Source organism: Aquarana catesbeiana, linkage group LG07 (assembly GCF_042186555.1).
Source record: "Aquarana catesbeiana isolate 2022-GZ linkage group LG07, ASM4218655v1, whole genome shotgun sequence".
Taxonomy (NCBI): Eukaryota; Metazoa; Chordata; class Amphibia; order Anura; family Ranidae; genus Aquarana; species Aquarana catesbeiana.
This window is the reverse complement of record NC_133330.1, coordinates 168,452,669-168,472,154: the sequence shown is the minus strand read 5'-3', so window position 1 is coordinate 168,472,154 and position 19,486 is coordinate 168,452,669. Positions and strand designations below refer to the sequence as shown.

The window sequence follows — 19,486 nt, the reverse complement described above, 5'->3', positions numbered from 1 at the left end:
GCCAGGGATGCTACAGGACACCGACGTGCTGACTGCTATCTGACCCGGTAGGCATCTTTATGGACCATCTATGTTTGGGGCATAAATAGATTTACCTTTTGCTGACACTATTTTTTGCTTTCCAGCTTATTTCATTTAGTGCTATTACTGGCTGTAGGCTTTTTCTTAGCCCAGCATCTCACTCTATATCTACTTAGTGGTAAGTGTTAACTTACTTCGTTCTTTGTTGGTGTAATTCATTCACTGATCAGCTAAAGTGCATTTCGCAATCACACTTCCCCTCAGATAATTTCATAAATGCCACAAAATTCTCTCCCGTTTATTTAACTTATAGAGATACGTTTCCTGTTTAGAGTTCTTCTCTACGCCAAGGATCTATCGGTGTCCTGTTACTCATTTTAAAGAGTGTTTCTTTGTAAGTAAATTAATTGGAGACTATGTTAGTCCCATACAATCTCTTTATTTATTAACTAATGAGAGCCATATGACCCCCTTAGAAAGAAAAATTATGATAATGAACTCATTGCAAACAATTATACCTCTCAGGATATACATCTGGCCAGGTCCTTCCTATTGCCCCCTGCAGCTACCTACTGTGATCTTTGCTGGAGGCTTAGCCCTGGAAGTGTGTGGCACCCCCTTGGTGACTTGCAGGTACCTCATTTCCATCTGTAGAATGTCTGGTTGGGTGGTTGTTTTGGGGTGGGGGGTTTCTGGCTACCCGATGTTGTATATGTGAGAAGGTCCCCTTGGTGCTCTTTGATTGGTGGTGGGGGTTAGTCTACACTGACAGCTCGCAAACATGTATATATTTGGATTTTTGATATTTTTCCTGTATTCGATGTATCATTTGTCCCACTACATTCACTGATTGTCATATTTCTCTCATAGAATTACTGTAGCGCTCTAGGTATTAATAACCTATCCCTGAAGAGGCCAATACTGGCGAAACATGTCGGGTACTTAAAATACCTACCTACTGCATTGGCCGTTACATCCATGAGGCCAAGTGACGTGAAGCTCGCTACAGATATGTTTTTAGCATTTATGCACACCATGTCTTTGTGATTCTATTGTTTATTGTTTACAACTTTTGTGTATTAATAAAAATTACCTATTTTAATATTGGAACATATTGTGTTCTTCCTGGCACCGTCATAATCCCTATACCCCCTTTCTCTGGTTTAATCAAAATAAATTTACGTTTTTGGCTGTAACATGACAAAATGTAGAAAATTTCAAGGAGAATGAATACTTTTTCAAGGCACTGCATGTTTTTTTTTATATATATAAATATATGTGATTTTCACACATGCATTGACACATGGTCACTGAACACTTCAATATTATGAAAAAATAGAGAATGGAGGCGGGACTTTGTGTGAGGCATGTTGGTGAATAAGTCCACATTACAAAGAATGTTATAATGGGATGTCTAAAGTGGATCCTATATCCAGTGATGATACCCACAACATATATTGCAAGAAAATGATATATACTTTAATACAAAAAGATCATAAAACCAAATACATAATAAAGGGGATACACTTGGGCTACAATAAAGGATGTTATCATACGTAGGTTTACAGACATGATTCGAATAGTGATTATACATGTACAGGACATGATAAAATGGTATATTACATGGTACAGTGGATAAAAGTATGCATCAATAGATGTTAACTCTACGCGTTTCTTGGCTTGAAACCAATCGTCAGGAGTCTGATGCAGTGTAGCTGCATTGAAAAAATAACTATGTATCAGTAGAGATATGGGGAAAATGGACGCATAAAAATGCAAATTTGTTTTAATATACTCACAAAAGATGCATGGGTGGATGATAACCCATACATTATGGTGCAATGTTGGTCCGGGTACACTGAATCTCCCCCGGGGTTGAGGCAGAGAGCACGCTCCAAAAGGCCGTCGGCCCCGACCGACAGGGTGGCCAGGGCATCTACAAGGGCCACCAAGTGGGGACAGATGACGAGGCCCTGGGAATGGGAAAACCACTGGGAATGAAAAGAGGAGATGTGAGTGTGAGTGATTTGAGTGAAAAGTAGGAAGTGAGTGTGGAGGGAGGACAAGAGATAGGGCCCAAGGTGTGCATAAGTATGAAAGTGTGAAATAGCCCATCACAAAAGAAAGAAGTGTATGAGACAAAATGTGAGTGTACAAAACGGGAAGCCACTGCAGGTGTCAGTGGAGAAGTGTGGAAGTGTACAGGGAGATTACCTGTGGTGAGACTGCCGGGCCAGGTGACGTGCCCCGAGAAGACATGGTGAGCGCTTGAGATGCCCGGCCAATGACGGCCGTTATAAAGCCGAGGGCTAGGGGCGCGCTCCCGCCAGCGTCATGGGCGGGCATAGTGACGCGACGGGGGGCGGGCAGCCAGGAACATCGTGCGGCCACCTCCCAACCCCCCAGCGCGTCAAAGCCCTAGTAGGTAAGTCACCAAAGAAGCTCCGCCTACGGCAGCCGAAGGCGCCAGAGGAGGGACATGGGAGTCATGACGCCGATGCGTCGAGGCCAGGGCCCACCCCCGTCAATGGTGGGACGGGTGGCGGGTCATGGACTGGGCGCATCGCAACCCCGGGAGAGGACCAGATAAGTCCCGGTACCGACTGCATCAAGAGAGTAGTAGAAAGATAATGTGAATGATCGAGAAGGATAAGATGTAGATATTATGGAAAAAGGAAAATAAGGAAAATAAAAGGAAAAAGCAAAGTAAAAAATAATAATAAACAAGCCTTATGAAGGCTAATAATCTCTGCCCTGATTGTCAGCAATGGTTGGCAGAAAAAGTGACATAATAGCCACAGAATCTTGCAATGAATAAAATCATTAAGCAAGAGAGTGTGGAGGTAATTAGCTATAGCCCTGAATAAATATGTGGTATTACTAAGGGGAAAGCAGAAAAAGAGTACAAAATGGGAGACAAATTATGGGGGTAAAAGAATGAATAAAAGCAAAAACAGAGAACAGCTTTAGCCCTGAATTGAATCAGTTTATATTGTCTGACTAAAGGGAAAACAAATAAACCCAATAAACAAAGAATAAGAAAAAAGAGACAAACAAAAAACAATTGGGAACAACTTTAGCCCTGAATTAAATCAGTATTTGCCTGACTAAAGGGAAAACAAAGACGACACAGATTTTCAGCCCTGAATTGAATCAGTATTAATTTAGCTAAAAAGGGGAATGACGAAAGCAAAGAAAAAGAATTAGATATACAAACGGTATCAATAGCTATGTTAGTGTAACTCTTGCACTGAAGTAAGTCAGTAAGCGAGAGGGGGACCATAGGTCTCTATAACATGAAAAATACCAAAAAGGGAAGACGACAAAGGCAAAACAAAAATGGGGGATAAATAATGAGGCAGAATGAAGCGTAGGTAGGATGGGAAATGGGTGGGTATGGGTATTCTTTTTCTTTGCTTTCGTCATTCCCCTTTTTAGCTAAATTAATACTGATTCAATTCAGGGCTGAAAATCTGTGTCGTCTTTGTTTTCCCTTTAGTCAGGCAAATACTGATTTAATTCAGGGCTAAAGTTGTTCCCAATTGTTTTTTGTTTGTCTCTTTTTTCTTATTCTTTGTTTATTGGGTTTATTTGTTTTCCCTTTAGTCAGACAATATAAACTGATTCAATTCAGGGCTAAAGCTGTTCTCTGTTTTTGCTTTTATTCATTCTTTTACCCCCATAATTTGTCTCCCATTTTGTACTCTTTTTCTGCTTTCCCCTTAGTAATACCACATATTTATTCAGGGCTATAGCTAATTACCTCCACACTCTCTTGCTTAATGATTTTATTCATTGCAAGATTCTGTGGCTATTATGTCACTTTCTCTGCCAACCATTGCTGACAATCAGGGCAGAGATTATTAGCCTTCATAAGGCTTGTTTATTATTATTTTTTACTTTGCTTTTTCCTTTTATTTTCCTTATTTTCCTTTTTCCATAATATCTACATCTTATCCTTCTCGATCATTCACATTATCTTTCTACTACTCTCTTGATGCAGTCGGTACCGGGACTTATCTGGTCCTCTCCCGGGGTTGCGATGCGCCCAGTCCATGTCCCGCCTCTGGCGCCTTCGGATGCCGTAGGCGGAGCTTCCTTGGTGACTTACCTACTAGGGCTTTGACGTGCTGGGGGGTTGGGAGGTGGCCGCACGATGTTCCTGGCTGCCCGCCCCCCGTCGCGTCACTATGCCCGCCCATGACGCTGGCGGGAGCGCGCCCCTAGCCCTCGGCTTTATAACGGCCATCATTGGCCGGGCATCTCAAGCGCTCACCATGTCTTCTCGGGGCACGTCACCTGGCCCGGCAGCCTCACCACAGGTAATCTCCCTGTACACTTCCACACTTCTCCACTGACACCTGCAGTGGCTTCCCGTTTTGTACACTCACATTTTGTCTCATACACTTCTTTCTTTTGTGATGGGCTATTTCACACTTTCATACTTATGCACACCTTGGGCCCTATCTCTTGTCCTCCCTCCACACTCACTTCCTACTTTTCACTCAAATCACTCACACTCACATCTCCTCTTTTCATTCCCAGTGGTTTTCCCATTCCCAGGGCCTCGTCATCTGTCCCCACTTGGTGGCCCTTGTAGATGCCCTGGCCACCCTGTCGGTCGGGGCCGACGGCCTTTTGGAGCGTGCTCTCTGCCTCAACCCCGGGGGAGATTCAGTGTACCCGGACCAACATTGCACCATAATGTATGGGTTATCATCCACCCATGCATCTTTTGTGAGTATATTAAAACAAATTAGCATTTTTATGCGTCCATTTTCCCCATATCTCTACTGATACATAGTTATTTTTTCAATGCAGCTACACTGCATCAGACTCCTGACGATTGGTTTCAAGCCAAGAAACACGTAGAGTTAACATCTATTGATGCATACTTTTATCCACTGTACCATGTAATATACCATTTTATCATGTCCTGTACATGTATAATCACTATTCGAATCATGTCTGTAAACCTACGTATGATAACATCCTTTATTGTAGCCCAAGTGTATCCCCTTTATTATGTATTTGGTTTTATGATCTTTTTGTATTAAAGTATATATCATTTTCTTGCAATATATGTTGTGGGTATCATCACTGGATATAGGATCCACTTTAGACATCCCATTATAACATTCTTTGTAATGTGGACTTATTCACCAACATGCCTCACACAAAGTCCCGCCTCCATTCTCTATTTTTGCTGTACCTTATGGGATGGAGGCATGTTGGTGCATCCATACCAAAATAAGTGGACAGGTCACAACCCCAATTTTTCAATATTATGAATTGATCTTATAGTTTACTAGTTTACAAAATTTAGCACTAGGTAACAAAAGCATTACAGTTAAGCACTTTATTGGGTAACATACACATCCAGTAAGCAGTAGCGCCGCATATATTTGGTTTTGATTGAGATTAACCCCTGGGGTGATCGTTGTGCAGGCAGCTACGCTAAATCTAAAAAATGGCCAGGACAGCAAAGGGGTGAATCAGTCCCGTCTTGAAGTAGTTAACCATTTGCCGACCGTGATGGCCTATGACGGCCTATGAATGACGGCTACAGCACAGTCGTACAGTTCTGGGAGGGAATCTATTGATGTCCTCCCAGAGCCACTCCCCATGCGTGCCGCTGCAGCACTCTGTGATCACTGTGATTACAGATCGGGGTAAATGACCAATTACAGCAGCCCTTTGCCATGTGATCAGTTGAGGCCAATCAATGTAAAAACATTTTCCGGTTATCAGCATTTCCTTTCCTCACTCTGTAACAGCGTTAGGAGAGGAGAAGAAGTGTGAAAGAGGACATCTACACTGATAACCAGGGCACTGATCATCAGTGTCTTGATCAGGGCCGACCTGGCCCACTGAGATAACGAGAAATTTCCTTGTAGGCTGGCAAGACCGTCTGCCCTGGGGCCACTTTGAGGGCAGCGGCACCTGTAAATATAATGGCAGTGGGCCTGGGCCGAAATGTTAATTGCACATGCGCCGCCGCCGCTCAGGTAAGCTTGTACACACTTGGCCATTTTCGGGCAGGGGGGCACATGCACAGTGAATAATGGCGCCAGCGCTATTTTTAAATGTAAGGCAGCAGTGGCACTTGTCTCTCGAGGTATCAGCGGTGGCGCACATCTCTCATCAAGGCCGGGTAAGACCGGACCCCTCCGCAGTCTCTGACCACCTCCTGTTATTTCTCTCCTGTACCATGTCTGCAGCCTCTGACATCTCCTCCTGTACCATGTCCGCAGCCTGTGACAACTCATCCTGTACCATGTCTGCAGTCTTTGACATCTCCTCCTGTACCATATCCGCAGCCTGTGACATCTCCTCCTGTACCATGTCCGCAGCATCTGACATCTCCTCCTGTTTGCACTAAGGCAGCAGTGGCACTCGTCTCTGTGAGGTCTCAGCGGTGGTGCGCACCTCTCATCACGGCATGTCTGCACAGCCAATGACCACCTCTTTTACCATGTCCGCACAGCTTCTGACATCTCCTGTTCCATGTCCGCACAGCCTATGACCACCTCCTGTACCATGTCCGCACAGCCTATGACCACCTCCTTTACCATGTACGCACAGCCTATGACCACCTCCTTCACCATGTCCGCACTTTTACCACTTTTAACCGGAATTTGCTCTTATATATATATATATATATATATGTAGCCCTATGTGCTTTCATATCAGTCTTATCTTTATATAATACACTCTTCAAATGTGCTTTAAAATGCATGGTTTTTCCTTTTATGAACAAGAAAATAATGACGTTATGCTGTTGGGCTGGTGTAATAATGTTATGGGGCTGGTATGAAATTATTTCCAGGGCTGGTTTTTATTCCCAGTCTGGCCCTGGTCCTGATTATTAGTGTAGGCACAACAGTGCCCATCAGTGCTGCCCATCAGTGCCACCTCATCAGTGCCCATCAGTGTAGCCTATCAGTGCCCATCAGTGCTGCCTAGCAAAAAATAAAAAAACCCAGTGGTGATTAAATACCACCAAAAGAAAGCTCTATTTGTGTGAAAAAAATTATAAAAATGTTATATGAGTACAGTGTTGCATGACCATGCAATTGTTATTCAAAGTGCAACAGCACTGAAAGTTGAAAATTGGTCTGCGCAGGAAGGGGGTGAAAGTGCTCAGTAGGCAAGTAGTTAAACGAAGGCCAACAATATCAGCTCCTGTATCTCTCATGTGAAAGGGTACTTTAGGAGGACCCCAAAGCGCTCAAGACAGGAATATACAAAAAGTGTAAAGGTGTCCTATTTAGGAAGTCTGTCATTTATACAGACTTCATTAATAAATAATTTGAATCAAACTGCTTGATTTATGGTGCTTTTCTTTTTGATAGTGTGTTTTCACTATCTCAATTTAATTTAGGAATATATAAAAGCATGTGCAAGAACCTTGCGACTCAAGCTTTTAGAAACATATGGTAATCACTTTTTCATCATGGCAGGATCACTTTGGCTAGTGATTTTGTATGCCATTTCTATACTGGCAATAATTATTCAAAGCATAAATCACTGCAGTCTACGGTGTACCTTTGAAAACTCGAGTTGCCAAACGACACTGAAGTTCAGAAATTGGCATAATGGCTCCAATCGGCTGAATAAGTCCTACCACTGCTAATGTGTACATCTCCAAGTGATAAGGAAACATATATTTGTATAGGTAGACTTTGTTGTTGTTAACACGGAGCAGTGAATGATCACAGAATGGGAAAGAGATACTATATCCTGTAGCAAATATGACAGCATCAATGTTTTCCTCTACTGTTCCATCTTCAAATATGACATCAGTGCTTGTAAACTCTTTCACATTGGGTCTAATTTGAACATAGCCTGAGACAATACGATTAGGGAGATCATCATTGACAGTTGGATGCTGACCGCTGAATCTGTAGAAAAATGAATTAATTAATAAGGACAATAAATAAATTTAACATACAACTGATATTGTTTCCCTATATAATATTATAGATTTATAGATAGATAGGTACAGTGCATCTGGAAAGTATTAAACAGCACTTCACTTTTTCAACATTTTGTTGCAGTCTTATTCCAAAATGGATTAGATTCATTATTTTCCTCAAACTTCCACAAACAATACCCCATAATGAAAACGTGAAAGAAGTTTGTCTGAAATCTCTGCAAATTTATTACAAATAAAAAACAAAAAAATCATATGTACATACAGCAAGTATTCACAGCCTTTGCTCAATACTTTGTTGAAGCACCTTTTGCACCAATTACAGCCACAAGTCTTTTTGCGTATGATACTACAAGCTTGGCAAACCTATTTTTGGGCAGTTTCCCCCATTCTTTGCAGAACCTCTCAAGCTCCATCAGGTTGGATGGGGAGCATCGGTGCACAGCCATTTTCTGATCTCTCCAGAAATGTTCAATTGGGTTCAAATCTGGGCTCTGGCTGGGCCACTCAAGGACCTTCACGGAGTTGTCCCGTAGCCACTCCTTTGTTATCTTGGCTGTGTGCTTAGGGTCATTGTCCTGTTGGAAGATGAACCTTTGCACCAGTCTGAGGTCCAGAGCGCTCTGTAGCAGGTTTTCAACAAAAATGCTGACTATGAGCTTAGGAACACCATCCCTACAGTCAAGCACGGAGGTTGAAACATGATTCTTTGGGGCTGTTTCTCTGCTAAAGGTACAGACTGACTTTGTCGCATTGAGGGGCCAATGGAGGGAGCCATGTATTGCAAAATATTAGATGAGAACCTTCTTCCCTCAGCCAGAACGCTGAAGATGGGTCATGGATGGGTCTTCCAGCATGACAATGACCCAAAACATACTGCCAAGGCAACACAGGAGTGGCTCAAAAAGAAGCACATTAAGGTCATGGAAGGGCCTAGTCAGTCTCCAGACCTTAATACTGTAAAAATTTTATGGAGGGAGCTTAAACTTCAAGTTGGCAAGCGACAGCCAAGAAACCTGAATGATTTAGGGAAGATCTATTAAGAAGAGTGGACCAAAATCCCTCCTGAGATGTGTGCAAACCTTGGCAGCAACTACAAGAAACGTCTTACCTCTGTGCTTGCCAACAATGTTTTGCTTGGGGATCAAATACTTATTTCACTCACTGAACTGCAGCTTCATTTGTATAATTTGTGTTATGTGTTTTTTTCTGGATTTTTGTTTGATATTCTGTCTCTATCATTTAAGATACACCTATGATAAAAATTTTAGACCCTTCCTTTCTTTGTAAATGGGCAAACTTAAAAAATCTGCAGGGGATCAAATACTTATTTCCCCCACTGTATATGCATATATACCTGTCCTACTCTTTAGACATAAACTATATTTCAGACACTTTTTTCTTATCTTTACCCAATGTACCCTCTGTATCTCCAGTTTACCAGCAGCAATCCATGTGGTTACTGTTTTTACACATATTTAATGTGACTAAAAAATTAAAGAGTGTTAAAAAAGATAGCTACGAGAAAGAATTTGGCTAAAAACTGCCCTTAATAATTTGTTATCTGTATTGCTTTTACAGTTTATATATACTCTGAAGCTTTGTGCTGCAGCCTGCTTCTCTCCTCTCTCTCTCTCACTGCAGCTGGCAGCGAGGATCGGTATAAAATCCCTCAGACTCCCCCAGCCTCCTGGCAGAGAGCTTGAGCCAATCAAGGACCAGGAGGGACTAAGCTAATTGGAGCATGAGAAAGAAACTAGCTGTGCTGCACACCTTCATGGGAATTGTAGTTCTTAAAAAAGCACTGAATCATACCTGTTTATAGAGACTTAGGCTACTTTCACACTGGGGTGCTTTTCAGGCGTTATTGCGCTAAAATTAGAGCTTGTAAAGCGCCTGAAAAGTGCCCCTCAAGCCACCCCAGTGCAAAAGCTGGAATATTTTTTCACACTGGGGCCATGCGTTTACAGGACGAGAAAAAAAGTCCTGCGAGCAGCATCTTTGGGGCGTTGCGGGAGCGGTGAATTCACCGCTCCTAAAACACCCCTGCCATTGAAAGCAATGGCCTGCGCTGCCGAAGCGCCTGCAAAGCGCTTTGTGGGTGCTTTTAACCCTTTGTTCGGCCACTAGCAGGGGTTAAAAGCGTCCCACTAGTGGCCGAAAAGCACCACAAAAACAATGGTAAAGCACTGCTAAAACTAGCGGCGCTTTACCGCTGACACCCCCCCACCCTAGTGTGAAAGTGCCCTCATGGCTAATGGACTTAATTTCCCACGAATCCTTGCTGCTTACAGAGGAGAGCTAGACAGTCTTTCCCAGGTAAACTGATCAAGATCTGCTGTGTCCTGGTAAGAGAGCAATGAGGACAGACCTGCTGTTGAGTACTATGCCTCACATCTGAGGTCCTGAAGTCATTAGAGAGGAGCGAAAAGGACCTGTTACTGTGTCTGTTCCTCCACATTAGGGAGAGAGGACAGACCTGCACTCGAGCCTGCTGAAGCTGCCTTCAGAGACTGAGTTAGGAGAGAGAATTGCTCCATGCGGGGTCCTAGCTGAGAGACTGCGGCCTGTGTGAGCCTCTGGGACCTGAAGGCCAGATCCACTAACTGCCAAGCATGTGGAAAATGACCTGTCGACCTGGCAGGTGTAGAGAGAGAGGAGCCCACATTTAACCACTTGCTATGCCCAGTCCCACATAGGCTGCTCCTTAGTATCACTGAAGCTATACATCACTTACTCTTAAAGGGACAGAATTTTGCGTGCCAGTGACAGAAGGGCGCCATCGCAAGATGGCCGACATTAGCATCAAGGCGCCAGGTACTTTGTCACCACCTTTAAGGGGGATCCCGGTTAGGAATACTTACGGATACCCGTATCTAGGGTATCTTTTCAGAGTGCACTCAAGAACATTATCATTGTGTTACTTAGGTCTGATTTTGCTCAATAATGGTTATCTCAGTTAAAATTTGGACTAATATTGACACAAGTTAGGTATTCCTCCTGTGTTAGGCCAGAATTCCCTTTGTTAGTTCTGCACCATTAAAGTGTTTACTGTTTGATGCAAGTCTTTCATTGTTTACCTGATTTGATATAATACACGTATTTGACAAAACTTCTGGTAGTCTTTGGCCTAATTTCTGTGTCATATTATACATCTGTGACCTATTAATGTTTAAAGTGTTACTAAACCCACAACAGTAAAATCAGTCTGTATATGCAGCAAAGCATGCTTATTCTACTCACTGTGGAACCTAAGGGGTTAATCATCCACATTGTGTAAATAGGCTGTTTCATCCTGTCTTCACTGATCCTCCCCTCCTTCTATTGACTCCTAATAATATCCTGATAACACAGAGTCTATGGAGACTATGGAGTCAGGCTGCACATGCTCAGTTTGGTGTGTATTGCTAGAGAGGTTTTTTTTTTTTCATGGGAGGATGTGATCAGCACAGGGCCAATCAGCACTGTCCAGACAGAGGGTCAGAGGTCTTGTAGTCTCATAGGTCAGTCAGAAAAATCCTCCTACAAGCTTTAATCAGTGCTTGGTTGGACACTAATAGGAGCCACAAGAATGCTCTAATTACTAATGAGAAAAGGTATTTAGCAGTTTATATTTACTAAAATAATTGCACTTGCATGTTCTGTGTAATGTGGGAGACCAGATTTTGTGAATGCAGGGTGCTGGGTTTAGTAACACTTTAAGTTACCCAGGTGCAAGTAATCCTCCACCCCAGGTAGGAGTGTGTCAGCGAGGACCGAGTAGTTTTAAGTGTTGTGACAGAACAGAGGACCCATCATCACCAGCAGTCCCTGCTAGGGTAAGTGCTACAACTGTAAGCTTCTTAACCTTGCCACTCAGCAAGTGGCAAGTTTGCGAGTATCATACAATGTATATGAAATAGATAGATAGATAGATAGATAGATAGATAGATAGATAGATAGATAGATAGATAGATAGATAGATAGATAGATAGATAGATAGATAGATAGATAGATAGATAGATAGATAGATAGATAGATAGATACAATTGCTTTCCATCCATATTGTACACATCTTACCTATGTTGTGGCAGAAGGCCAAAGTTACAATGATTAAATCTATTGTTGAGAGCTGATTCTACCATATAGTTGGTCACAGAAGAAGGCAAGATTTTTCTGATCAAATTTTGAAAACGTGATAAGTTTGCGATGTCCCTAGAATAGCCATTCTTAGCAACACGGTGTGTAACCCAGGCACCTCTTCTTGTACTAAGGAACACCTATAAATGATATTAAATAAAATCTATATCATTCCTATTTTTTAAATAAATGAACACAAGTAATTTGTGAGTTTAATCAAATGATTGCTATATAAAGTATACCATACTCCTAATACAGTTCTGCCAAACCTTGTGACAATGAGGCAAGAACACACAATTTCCTTCTAGTTGGTGATTTGAAGTGATAAAAGCAATAATAATGAAGGAAAACCTCATCTTGAGCCTCCCGATTGGTTGACAATTAATGGGACAGACAAAGCAGGTAGAGAAAAGTCACAGTATGATCAGATAGGCAGCGGGGTCACAGAAACCAGTTTTAGTTGGAAAGGATCTCCTAGAATGATATCCAGTCTTGTCCATCCAACAAATTTGCAAAACATTGCATACTGACACTAGACATGTGCAGGATGAAAAAATGTGTTTAGTTTTGTTTCGATTCGTTATTTAACTAAATTTGTTTAGTTAAATTTGTTGCATTCGTTACATTCGTTTTTGGATTAATTTAGTTTTGTATTCAAATTCGAAAAAATTTGCCCACATTCGAAAAAAATTCGACCACATTCGAAAAAAACTATCAAATTCGAAAAAAATTCCTACGCATTCGAAAAAATTTGACCAAATTTTAAAAAGTAAACTATATATAACCATGTTACGAAATTCGAAATTCGTATAGAATGAAATTGAATTTGAATAGAAAAGATTAGAATTCGAAATCGAAAATACTAGAAAAGAATAGCATAGAAAAACAATAGTACAGAACAGAAAAAAAATATAGAAAAGATTAGAATAGAATAGAAAATAATATAAAAGAACAGCATAGAAAAACAATAGAACAGAACAGAAGAAAATATAATATATTCTATTCTAATCTTTTCTATTCAAAATCGAATTCATTCTGTACCAAATTCCAATTTCGGAAGATGGTTTTATATATATATATATATATATATATATATATATATATATATATATATATATATATATATATTCTTTTTTTTCTATTCTGTTCTATTGCTTTTTCTATTCTAGTCTTTTCTATTAGAATTCGATCCCATTCTATTTCTATATTACCATTTTCCAAAATTCAAATTTCCTATAGAATGAATTCGCATTCAAATAGAAAAGATTAGAATAAAATTGAAAATAATAGAAAAGAATAGCATAGAAAAACAATAGAACAGTATTAAAAACAAATATTATATATTTTATATTTTATTTTTTTTTTATTTTTTCTCCTAATTCGATTTGAATTTGTTTTCTAATTCTTTCGCTTTTTTTGGATTTGTTTAAATTCGTTACTGTTGTAATTCGGAAATTCGAATGCATCCGAATTTCTGAATAATGAAAAATTTGTCCGAATTTCAATTCGGAACGAAACGGAATGCAAATGTCGAACTGACTTTAAACCTTTCCTCAAGCCTTTTGTTGCATATGAGTTTAGTTAGAACTAATCTCAGTCTAATCAAAGCATGATAGCTTTGCTGCTAGTTTGGTTGTTTTCAATGCCCCTTACATTTGTACTCGGAGACTATTGTGGATAACTAGGGAAAGGAAATAAGAGAGCTGGAAAGTGACCTGGGGTGTGCCGTGGTCACGAGGTCAGTATGCTTTAAAGGGGGCATACCTAAGTAGTAATATGAAAATAAAAGAGTGGTGAAATGAAGGGAAAGGGTGGGTGGGATAATCCGGAAAACAAAGCCAACAGAAGGGAGGACCGGGGGCCGGCCTTTTAAAGGCGAGGCTCCTCCCACAAATACAGGAGGGCCTGCACCACACCTTCCTACTTGTCATTTTACCCATATAAACCTATCTGTATCTAACTAAACTTAAAGTGGTTCTAACGCATGAATGGTTTTTTACCCTAATGCATTCAATGCATTAAGGTAAAAAAAACTTCTCCCACCCCCTTATAATTACCTGAGCCACTCTGAGTACAAGAGCAGCGGCTCTTTCTGCTCTCTCTGTCTCCTCAGAGGGTAGATTGATAACAGTGGGAGCCACTGGCCCCTGCTGCTATCAAATTCTCTGATGAGGGAGTGGAGGGGGGGGGGGGCTAGATTGAGCCACACTGTCTGTGTCATTGGAAGTAGACAGGGTGGCTCAGGAGTGAGTCCACGCAAGTGCCCCTATAAAACGTGGCTTTCTATGGGGGGCACTCAATAAAGAGGAGACGAGCCAGAAGGGTACCCCAGAAGAGAAGGATCGGGGCTGCTCTGTACAAACCCATTACATAGAGCAGGTAAGTATAACATGTTAATTATTTTATAAAATAAAACAAAAAAACAAAGCTTTAAAATCACTTTAATGCTTGAATCAGTTCACTCTGCAATCTCCATAAGGTCCAAATGCTCCCTAGGAGGATGATGCATCTAAATTCAGAATACCCATGGAGGATACCACACAGATTGGCACTAAATGAACCTCAAATGACATTCACAAGCAAAACAATGTTGCAATGTGAACTTAAAAATGATTGTAAATGCTTGTTTCTTTTAAATTAAAATACCAAATATGTCATACGCCTATGGTTTTGCACAAAGCAGCCCCAACCCTCCTATTCACAGCTAATCCGCCAGCGCTCCTGGCTCCTCTACTTTGCCAAGTCCCCCTTAGTAAGCCACTTGCTATGGAGGCATGCTCACTCCCGAGCCCCACTCTGTGTGTCCATTGACGCACAGAATGTGGCTTAGTCCTGCCCCCTGCTCCCCCCCACTGGCTGTAATGACAGCAACAGGAGCTCCTAACTCCCTCTGCTGTCTCTGAGCCAATGAGACCTCTGCTCTCTTGCATATCACTGGATCGAGATCGGATGTGTTCAGGTAAAAAAAAAATTGCCTTTGAAACCACTTTAAAGTGTATCTGAGCCCAAGAACAAATAGGTAACATACCAGTTACCAGTCCTTAGATGTGATGGCTGCATTAGTTTTCTCTTATCTGGCTTTTTTCCCTTTATTTTCATCTTGTGATTTTGCCAGTAATAGAGATTTTGTCTGAGAGCTCCGTCACTGTACCTTTATCTATTGCCACTGTACCTATGGACAAACAGTGTTATGATCCTAAGACAGAAAAGTTTGTTAGGACTACATAACACTTCTCCTCCTGTTTTCCATGGTGGGGGTGTGTTTTGCAGTCCTAATAAAATTTCCTGCAATTTTGCACTTATACGGATATGACAAAATGCTTTCAATGGTATATTCAAAAGGCAAAAAGTGAGCAAATAAGAGAAGTTCTTATATATTTAAGAACTTCTGGGCAGCACAGTGGTGTAGTGGGTAGCACTTTCACCTAGCAGTAAGAAGGGTTGCTGGTTCGAATCCCAACCATGACACTACCTGCCTGGAGTTTGCATGTTCTCCCTGTGCCTGCGTGGGTTTCCTCCGGGTACTCCGGTTTCCTCCCACACTCCAAAGACATGCTGGTAGGTTAATTGGATCCTGTCTAAATTGTCCCTAGTATGTATGAATGTGAATTAGGGACCTTAGATTGTAAGCTCCTTGAGGGTAGGGACTGATGTGAATGTACAATCTATATGTAAAGCGCTGCGTAAATTGACGGTGCTATATAAGTACCTGAAATAAAATAAATGAATATATATTATACACACAGCGGGTAAAATAGGTATTAAACGCGTCACCTTTTTTCAAGGTAAATATATTTCAAAAGGTGCTATTAACATGAAATGTTCACCACATGCAGCTAACAACCCATGCAATCCATACATACAAAGAAACCAAAACAGATAAGTTAAGAAATTAAGTTATGTGTAAAAATAACCACAATGCTCAAAGAAATAAAAAAAAAGCAGCAATGAAAAAAAAAAAAAAAAAAAAAAATATATATATATATATATATATATACACATATATATACATATATACATACACACACATATATATATATATATATATATATATATATATATATAAATTACCTAACTAATAAGCAGTTAAAAGCATCCCCCGATGGCTTGAATATATGCCAACACCATTTGGAGACTGGTGTAGTGGCTCCCTCTGTGTCCTGGAGGGTTATGTCTAATGTCAAAAGGTTCACCTTATATAAGGCCATTTAACTGATTGTTTAACACAATGGCGTGGGAACAATCAGTGTGATTGAGAGAGGCTGAATGGCCTTGTGCGGCCCCTGGCGTTCCAAGTGGATTGCGCATGCGTGGGATGTCATGCGCTCCATCTCTTCATCGCTTCTGGATATCAGAAACCGGAAACAATGACGTCGCCATCTTTGGATCGACGCCGACACAAAATGTCTACTGAGATCCTGTGAAGTACTGGGAGAATACAGTTTGGTTAGATGAGACCAGAATTGAACTCTTTGGATGCCATAATACACGCCATGTTTGGAGGTCAAATGGCACTGCACATCACCCCAGAAACACCATACTAACGGTGAAGTTTGGAGGTGGGAACATTATGGTGTGGAGCTGTTTTTCAGCGAATACGGTACTGGCAAACTTCATGTCATTGAAGGAAGGATGAATGGAAAAATGTACCAAGACATTCTTGATAAAAAATCTGCTGCCATCTACCAGGATGATGAAGATAAAACAAGGGTGGACATTTCAGCAAGACAGTGATCCCAAACACAAAGCCAAGGAAACTCTCAACTGGTTTCAAAAAAAGAAAATAAAGCTGCTAGAATGGCCCAACCATTCATGTGACTTGAATCCAAAAGAAAATCTATGGAAAGAACTAAAGATCAGAGTTCATAGAAGAGGCCCACAGAACCTTCAAGATATGAAGATTGTTTGTGTGGAAGAATGGGCATAAATCACACCTAAGAGCAATGCAAGCGACTAGTTTCTCCATACAGGAGGGGTCTTGAAGCTGTCATTACCAACCAAGATTTTGTATGAAGTATTAAATAAATTTCAGTTAGCGTGTCCAATACTTTTTTCCTGTGTCATTCCATTTTATTACACATAACTTAATTTCTATTTGTTTTGGTTTCTTTGTATGTATGGATTGCATGGGTTTTTACCGATATGGGGTGAAAAGCTGCCTATATTTTTCCTTCCCTGGTTCATCCGCCTCCAAATCAACATGGTAATAAAATTGTTAGTCGAAACCTTTCCTAATTTCAGACCCAACAATGTAATCACTGGGTCTGTTTGCTTAACTATGCACTGCAGGTCAGGGGGGATCCAGAGTCTAGTCTCAGGAGGAGCACTGACAGCAGATATGTTTTTTTGTGGGCAATTTTATCTGGGAAATGGCTGGTGTTGGTGCTACAATCATCCCGGCACCATGGTTGATCTGGTGTCAGGATGTTTGAAACGCATTATTTCTATTATTACATTGTTATATAAAATGAAATAGTTCAACTCACCATAATGCAGAATCAGTGGGAGCCCTGAGCGTGTCACTTTCCACCATCACCTGCCACCAGATGCGGATTGTCACTTGCCACGTCACCTGTCACAAGTTGCGGACTGTCACTTGCCACCGTCGCCTGCCACCAGATGCAGATTGTTACTTGCCACGTCACCTGCCACAAGTTGCGGATTGTCACTTGCCATGACCTGCCAGAAGTTGCGGATTGTCACCTGCCACGTCACCTGCCACAAGTTGCGGATTGTCACTTGCCACCGTCGCCTGCCACCAGATGCGGATTGTCACCTGCCACGTCGCATGCCACAAGTTGGGGATTGTCACTTGCCATGTCACCTGTCACACGTTGCGGATTATCACTTGCCACATCACCTGCCACAAGTTGCGGATTGTCATTTGCCACTGTCGCCTGCCGCCAGATGCGGATTGTCACTTGCCATGTTGCCTGCCACATGTTGCGGATTGTCACTTGCCACGTCTCCTGCCACACGTTGTGGATTGTCACTTGCCACGTCACATGTCACACGTTGCGGATTATCACTTGCCATGTCACCTGCCACAAGTTGTGAATTGTCACTTGCCACATCGCCTGCCACACGGTGCGGATTGTTACTTGCCACGTCCCCGCCACATGTTGCGGATTGTCACTTGCCACGTCGCCTGCCACAAGTTGCGGATTGTCACTTGCCATGTCCCCTGCCACATGTTGTGGATTGTCACTTGCCACGTCACCTGTCACATGTTGCGGATTATCACTTGCCATGTCACCTGCTACAAGTTGCGGATTGTCATTTGCCACCGTTGCTTGCCACCAGATGCGGATTGTCACTTGCCACATCGCCTGCCACACGTTGCGGATTGTCACTTGCCACGTCCCCTACCACATGTTGCGGATTGTCACTTGCCACGTTGCCTGCCACAAGTTGCGGACTGTCACTTGCTGCTAAGGTGGGGATTGTCTTTTGCTGTGTCCCAGAGTCAGGCAGCAGAGAGATTATGTAATCTCGGCTGCCTGCTCAGTGAGGGCAGACGGTGAGAGATGATGTTGGTTTCCCCTACAAAATCTGTTTCCACTGGCTCTCGGCTGAGATTGGAACTCCGCCCCTCCAGCCCTCTGCACCGCTGCTCCTCCTACTCTCCCCCAAATAGTAATCATCATTCTACTGGCCCCGGCCCCTGCGCGTCCCTAGTTTTCTGGGGAAACCTATTTCGGTACAGGCACTGGAAGTTTTCCCCGCGGTCCCTATTATGTCATCATTATTAGTCTGACAATATCACCTGGGGGAGAGTAGGAGGAGCAGCGGTGCAGAGGGCTGGAGGGGCGGAGTTCTGATCTCAGCCGAGAGCCAGGGGAAACAGATTTTGTTGTGGAAACTGATCTTGGCACAAGACCGGGCTGCCCGCTCTCTCAGTCTCACCTGCATCTAATTTCTTGGGGGGGGGAATGCCACATTGCCCCCCCCCCCCCCGGATCCGCCCCTGCTGCAGGTAGATGGCTGGTGGGACAGGTTGGCAGGGTGTTGTACATAGCTTTCTTAAAATAATACAGAACTCTGCCGCAGTAGTACTCAGTAATCCTGAAGCAAGCAGTGGGTTGGCTCTTGGAAGGAGTTATGCACATATATTAAAATAACTTGATGAGTGGGTGTCAGTCTAGAAGAGTGGAATGCCTAGTAAGACTGCATTTGCATGCAGACAGCCCTAGGAAACACCCACATTTGATACTTGGCTTCCATAGTTAAAAGAACTATGAGACAATGAGCGAAAGGAGCAGGCCAGGGGAAGAAAGAGTTAGATGATGCAGTGAAATCAGAGTAAACATCTTTAGTACATGAGAGCAACCTGTAAAACTGTGTGGGACTGCGGGGTACGTCTGGAGTTCAGCTTTAAAAGTTATATATGAGTTAAACATGAGCATGAAA

At 42.1% G+C, this 19,486-nt stretch overlaps 1 protein-coding gene across 1 annotated transcript in view; it reads right to left on the bottom strand.

The window, feature by feature from the left end:
- The window catches only part of LOC141103358 (flavin-containing monooxygenase 5-like), an 87,453-nt gene that overhangs the window by 27,688 nt on the left and 40,279 nt on the right, over positions 1 to 19,486 (bottom strand). Inside the window, exons 5-6 of the mRNA XM_073592868.1 lie at positions 12,017 to 12,216; positions 7,570 to 7,925 (exon numbers count right to left, since the gene is read on the bottom strand). Of these exons, the coding sequence (XP_073448969.1) occupies positions 7,570 to 7,925; positions 12,017 to 12,216 (556 nt within the window). The remainder of the gene's footprint in view (positions 1 to 7,569; positions 7,926 to 12,016; positions 12,217 to 19,486) is intronic.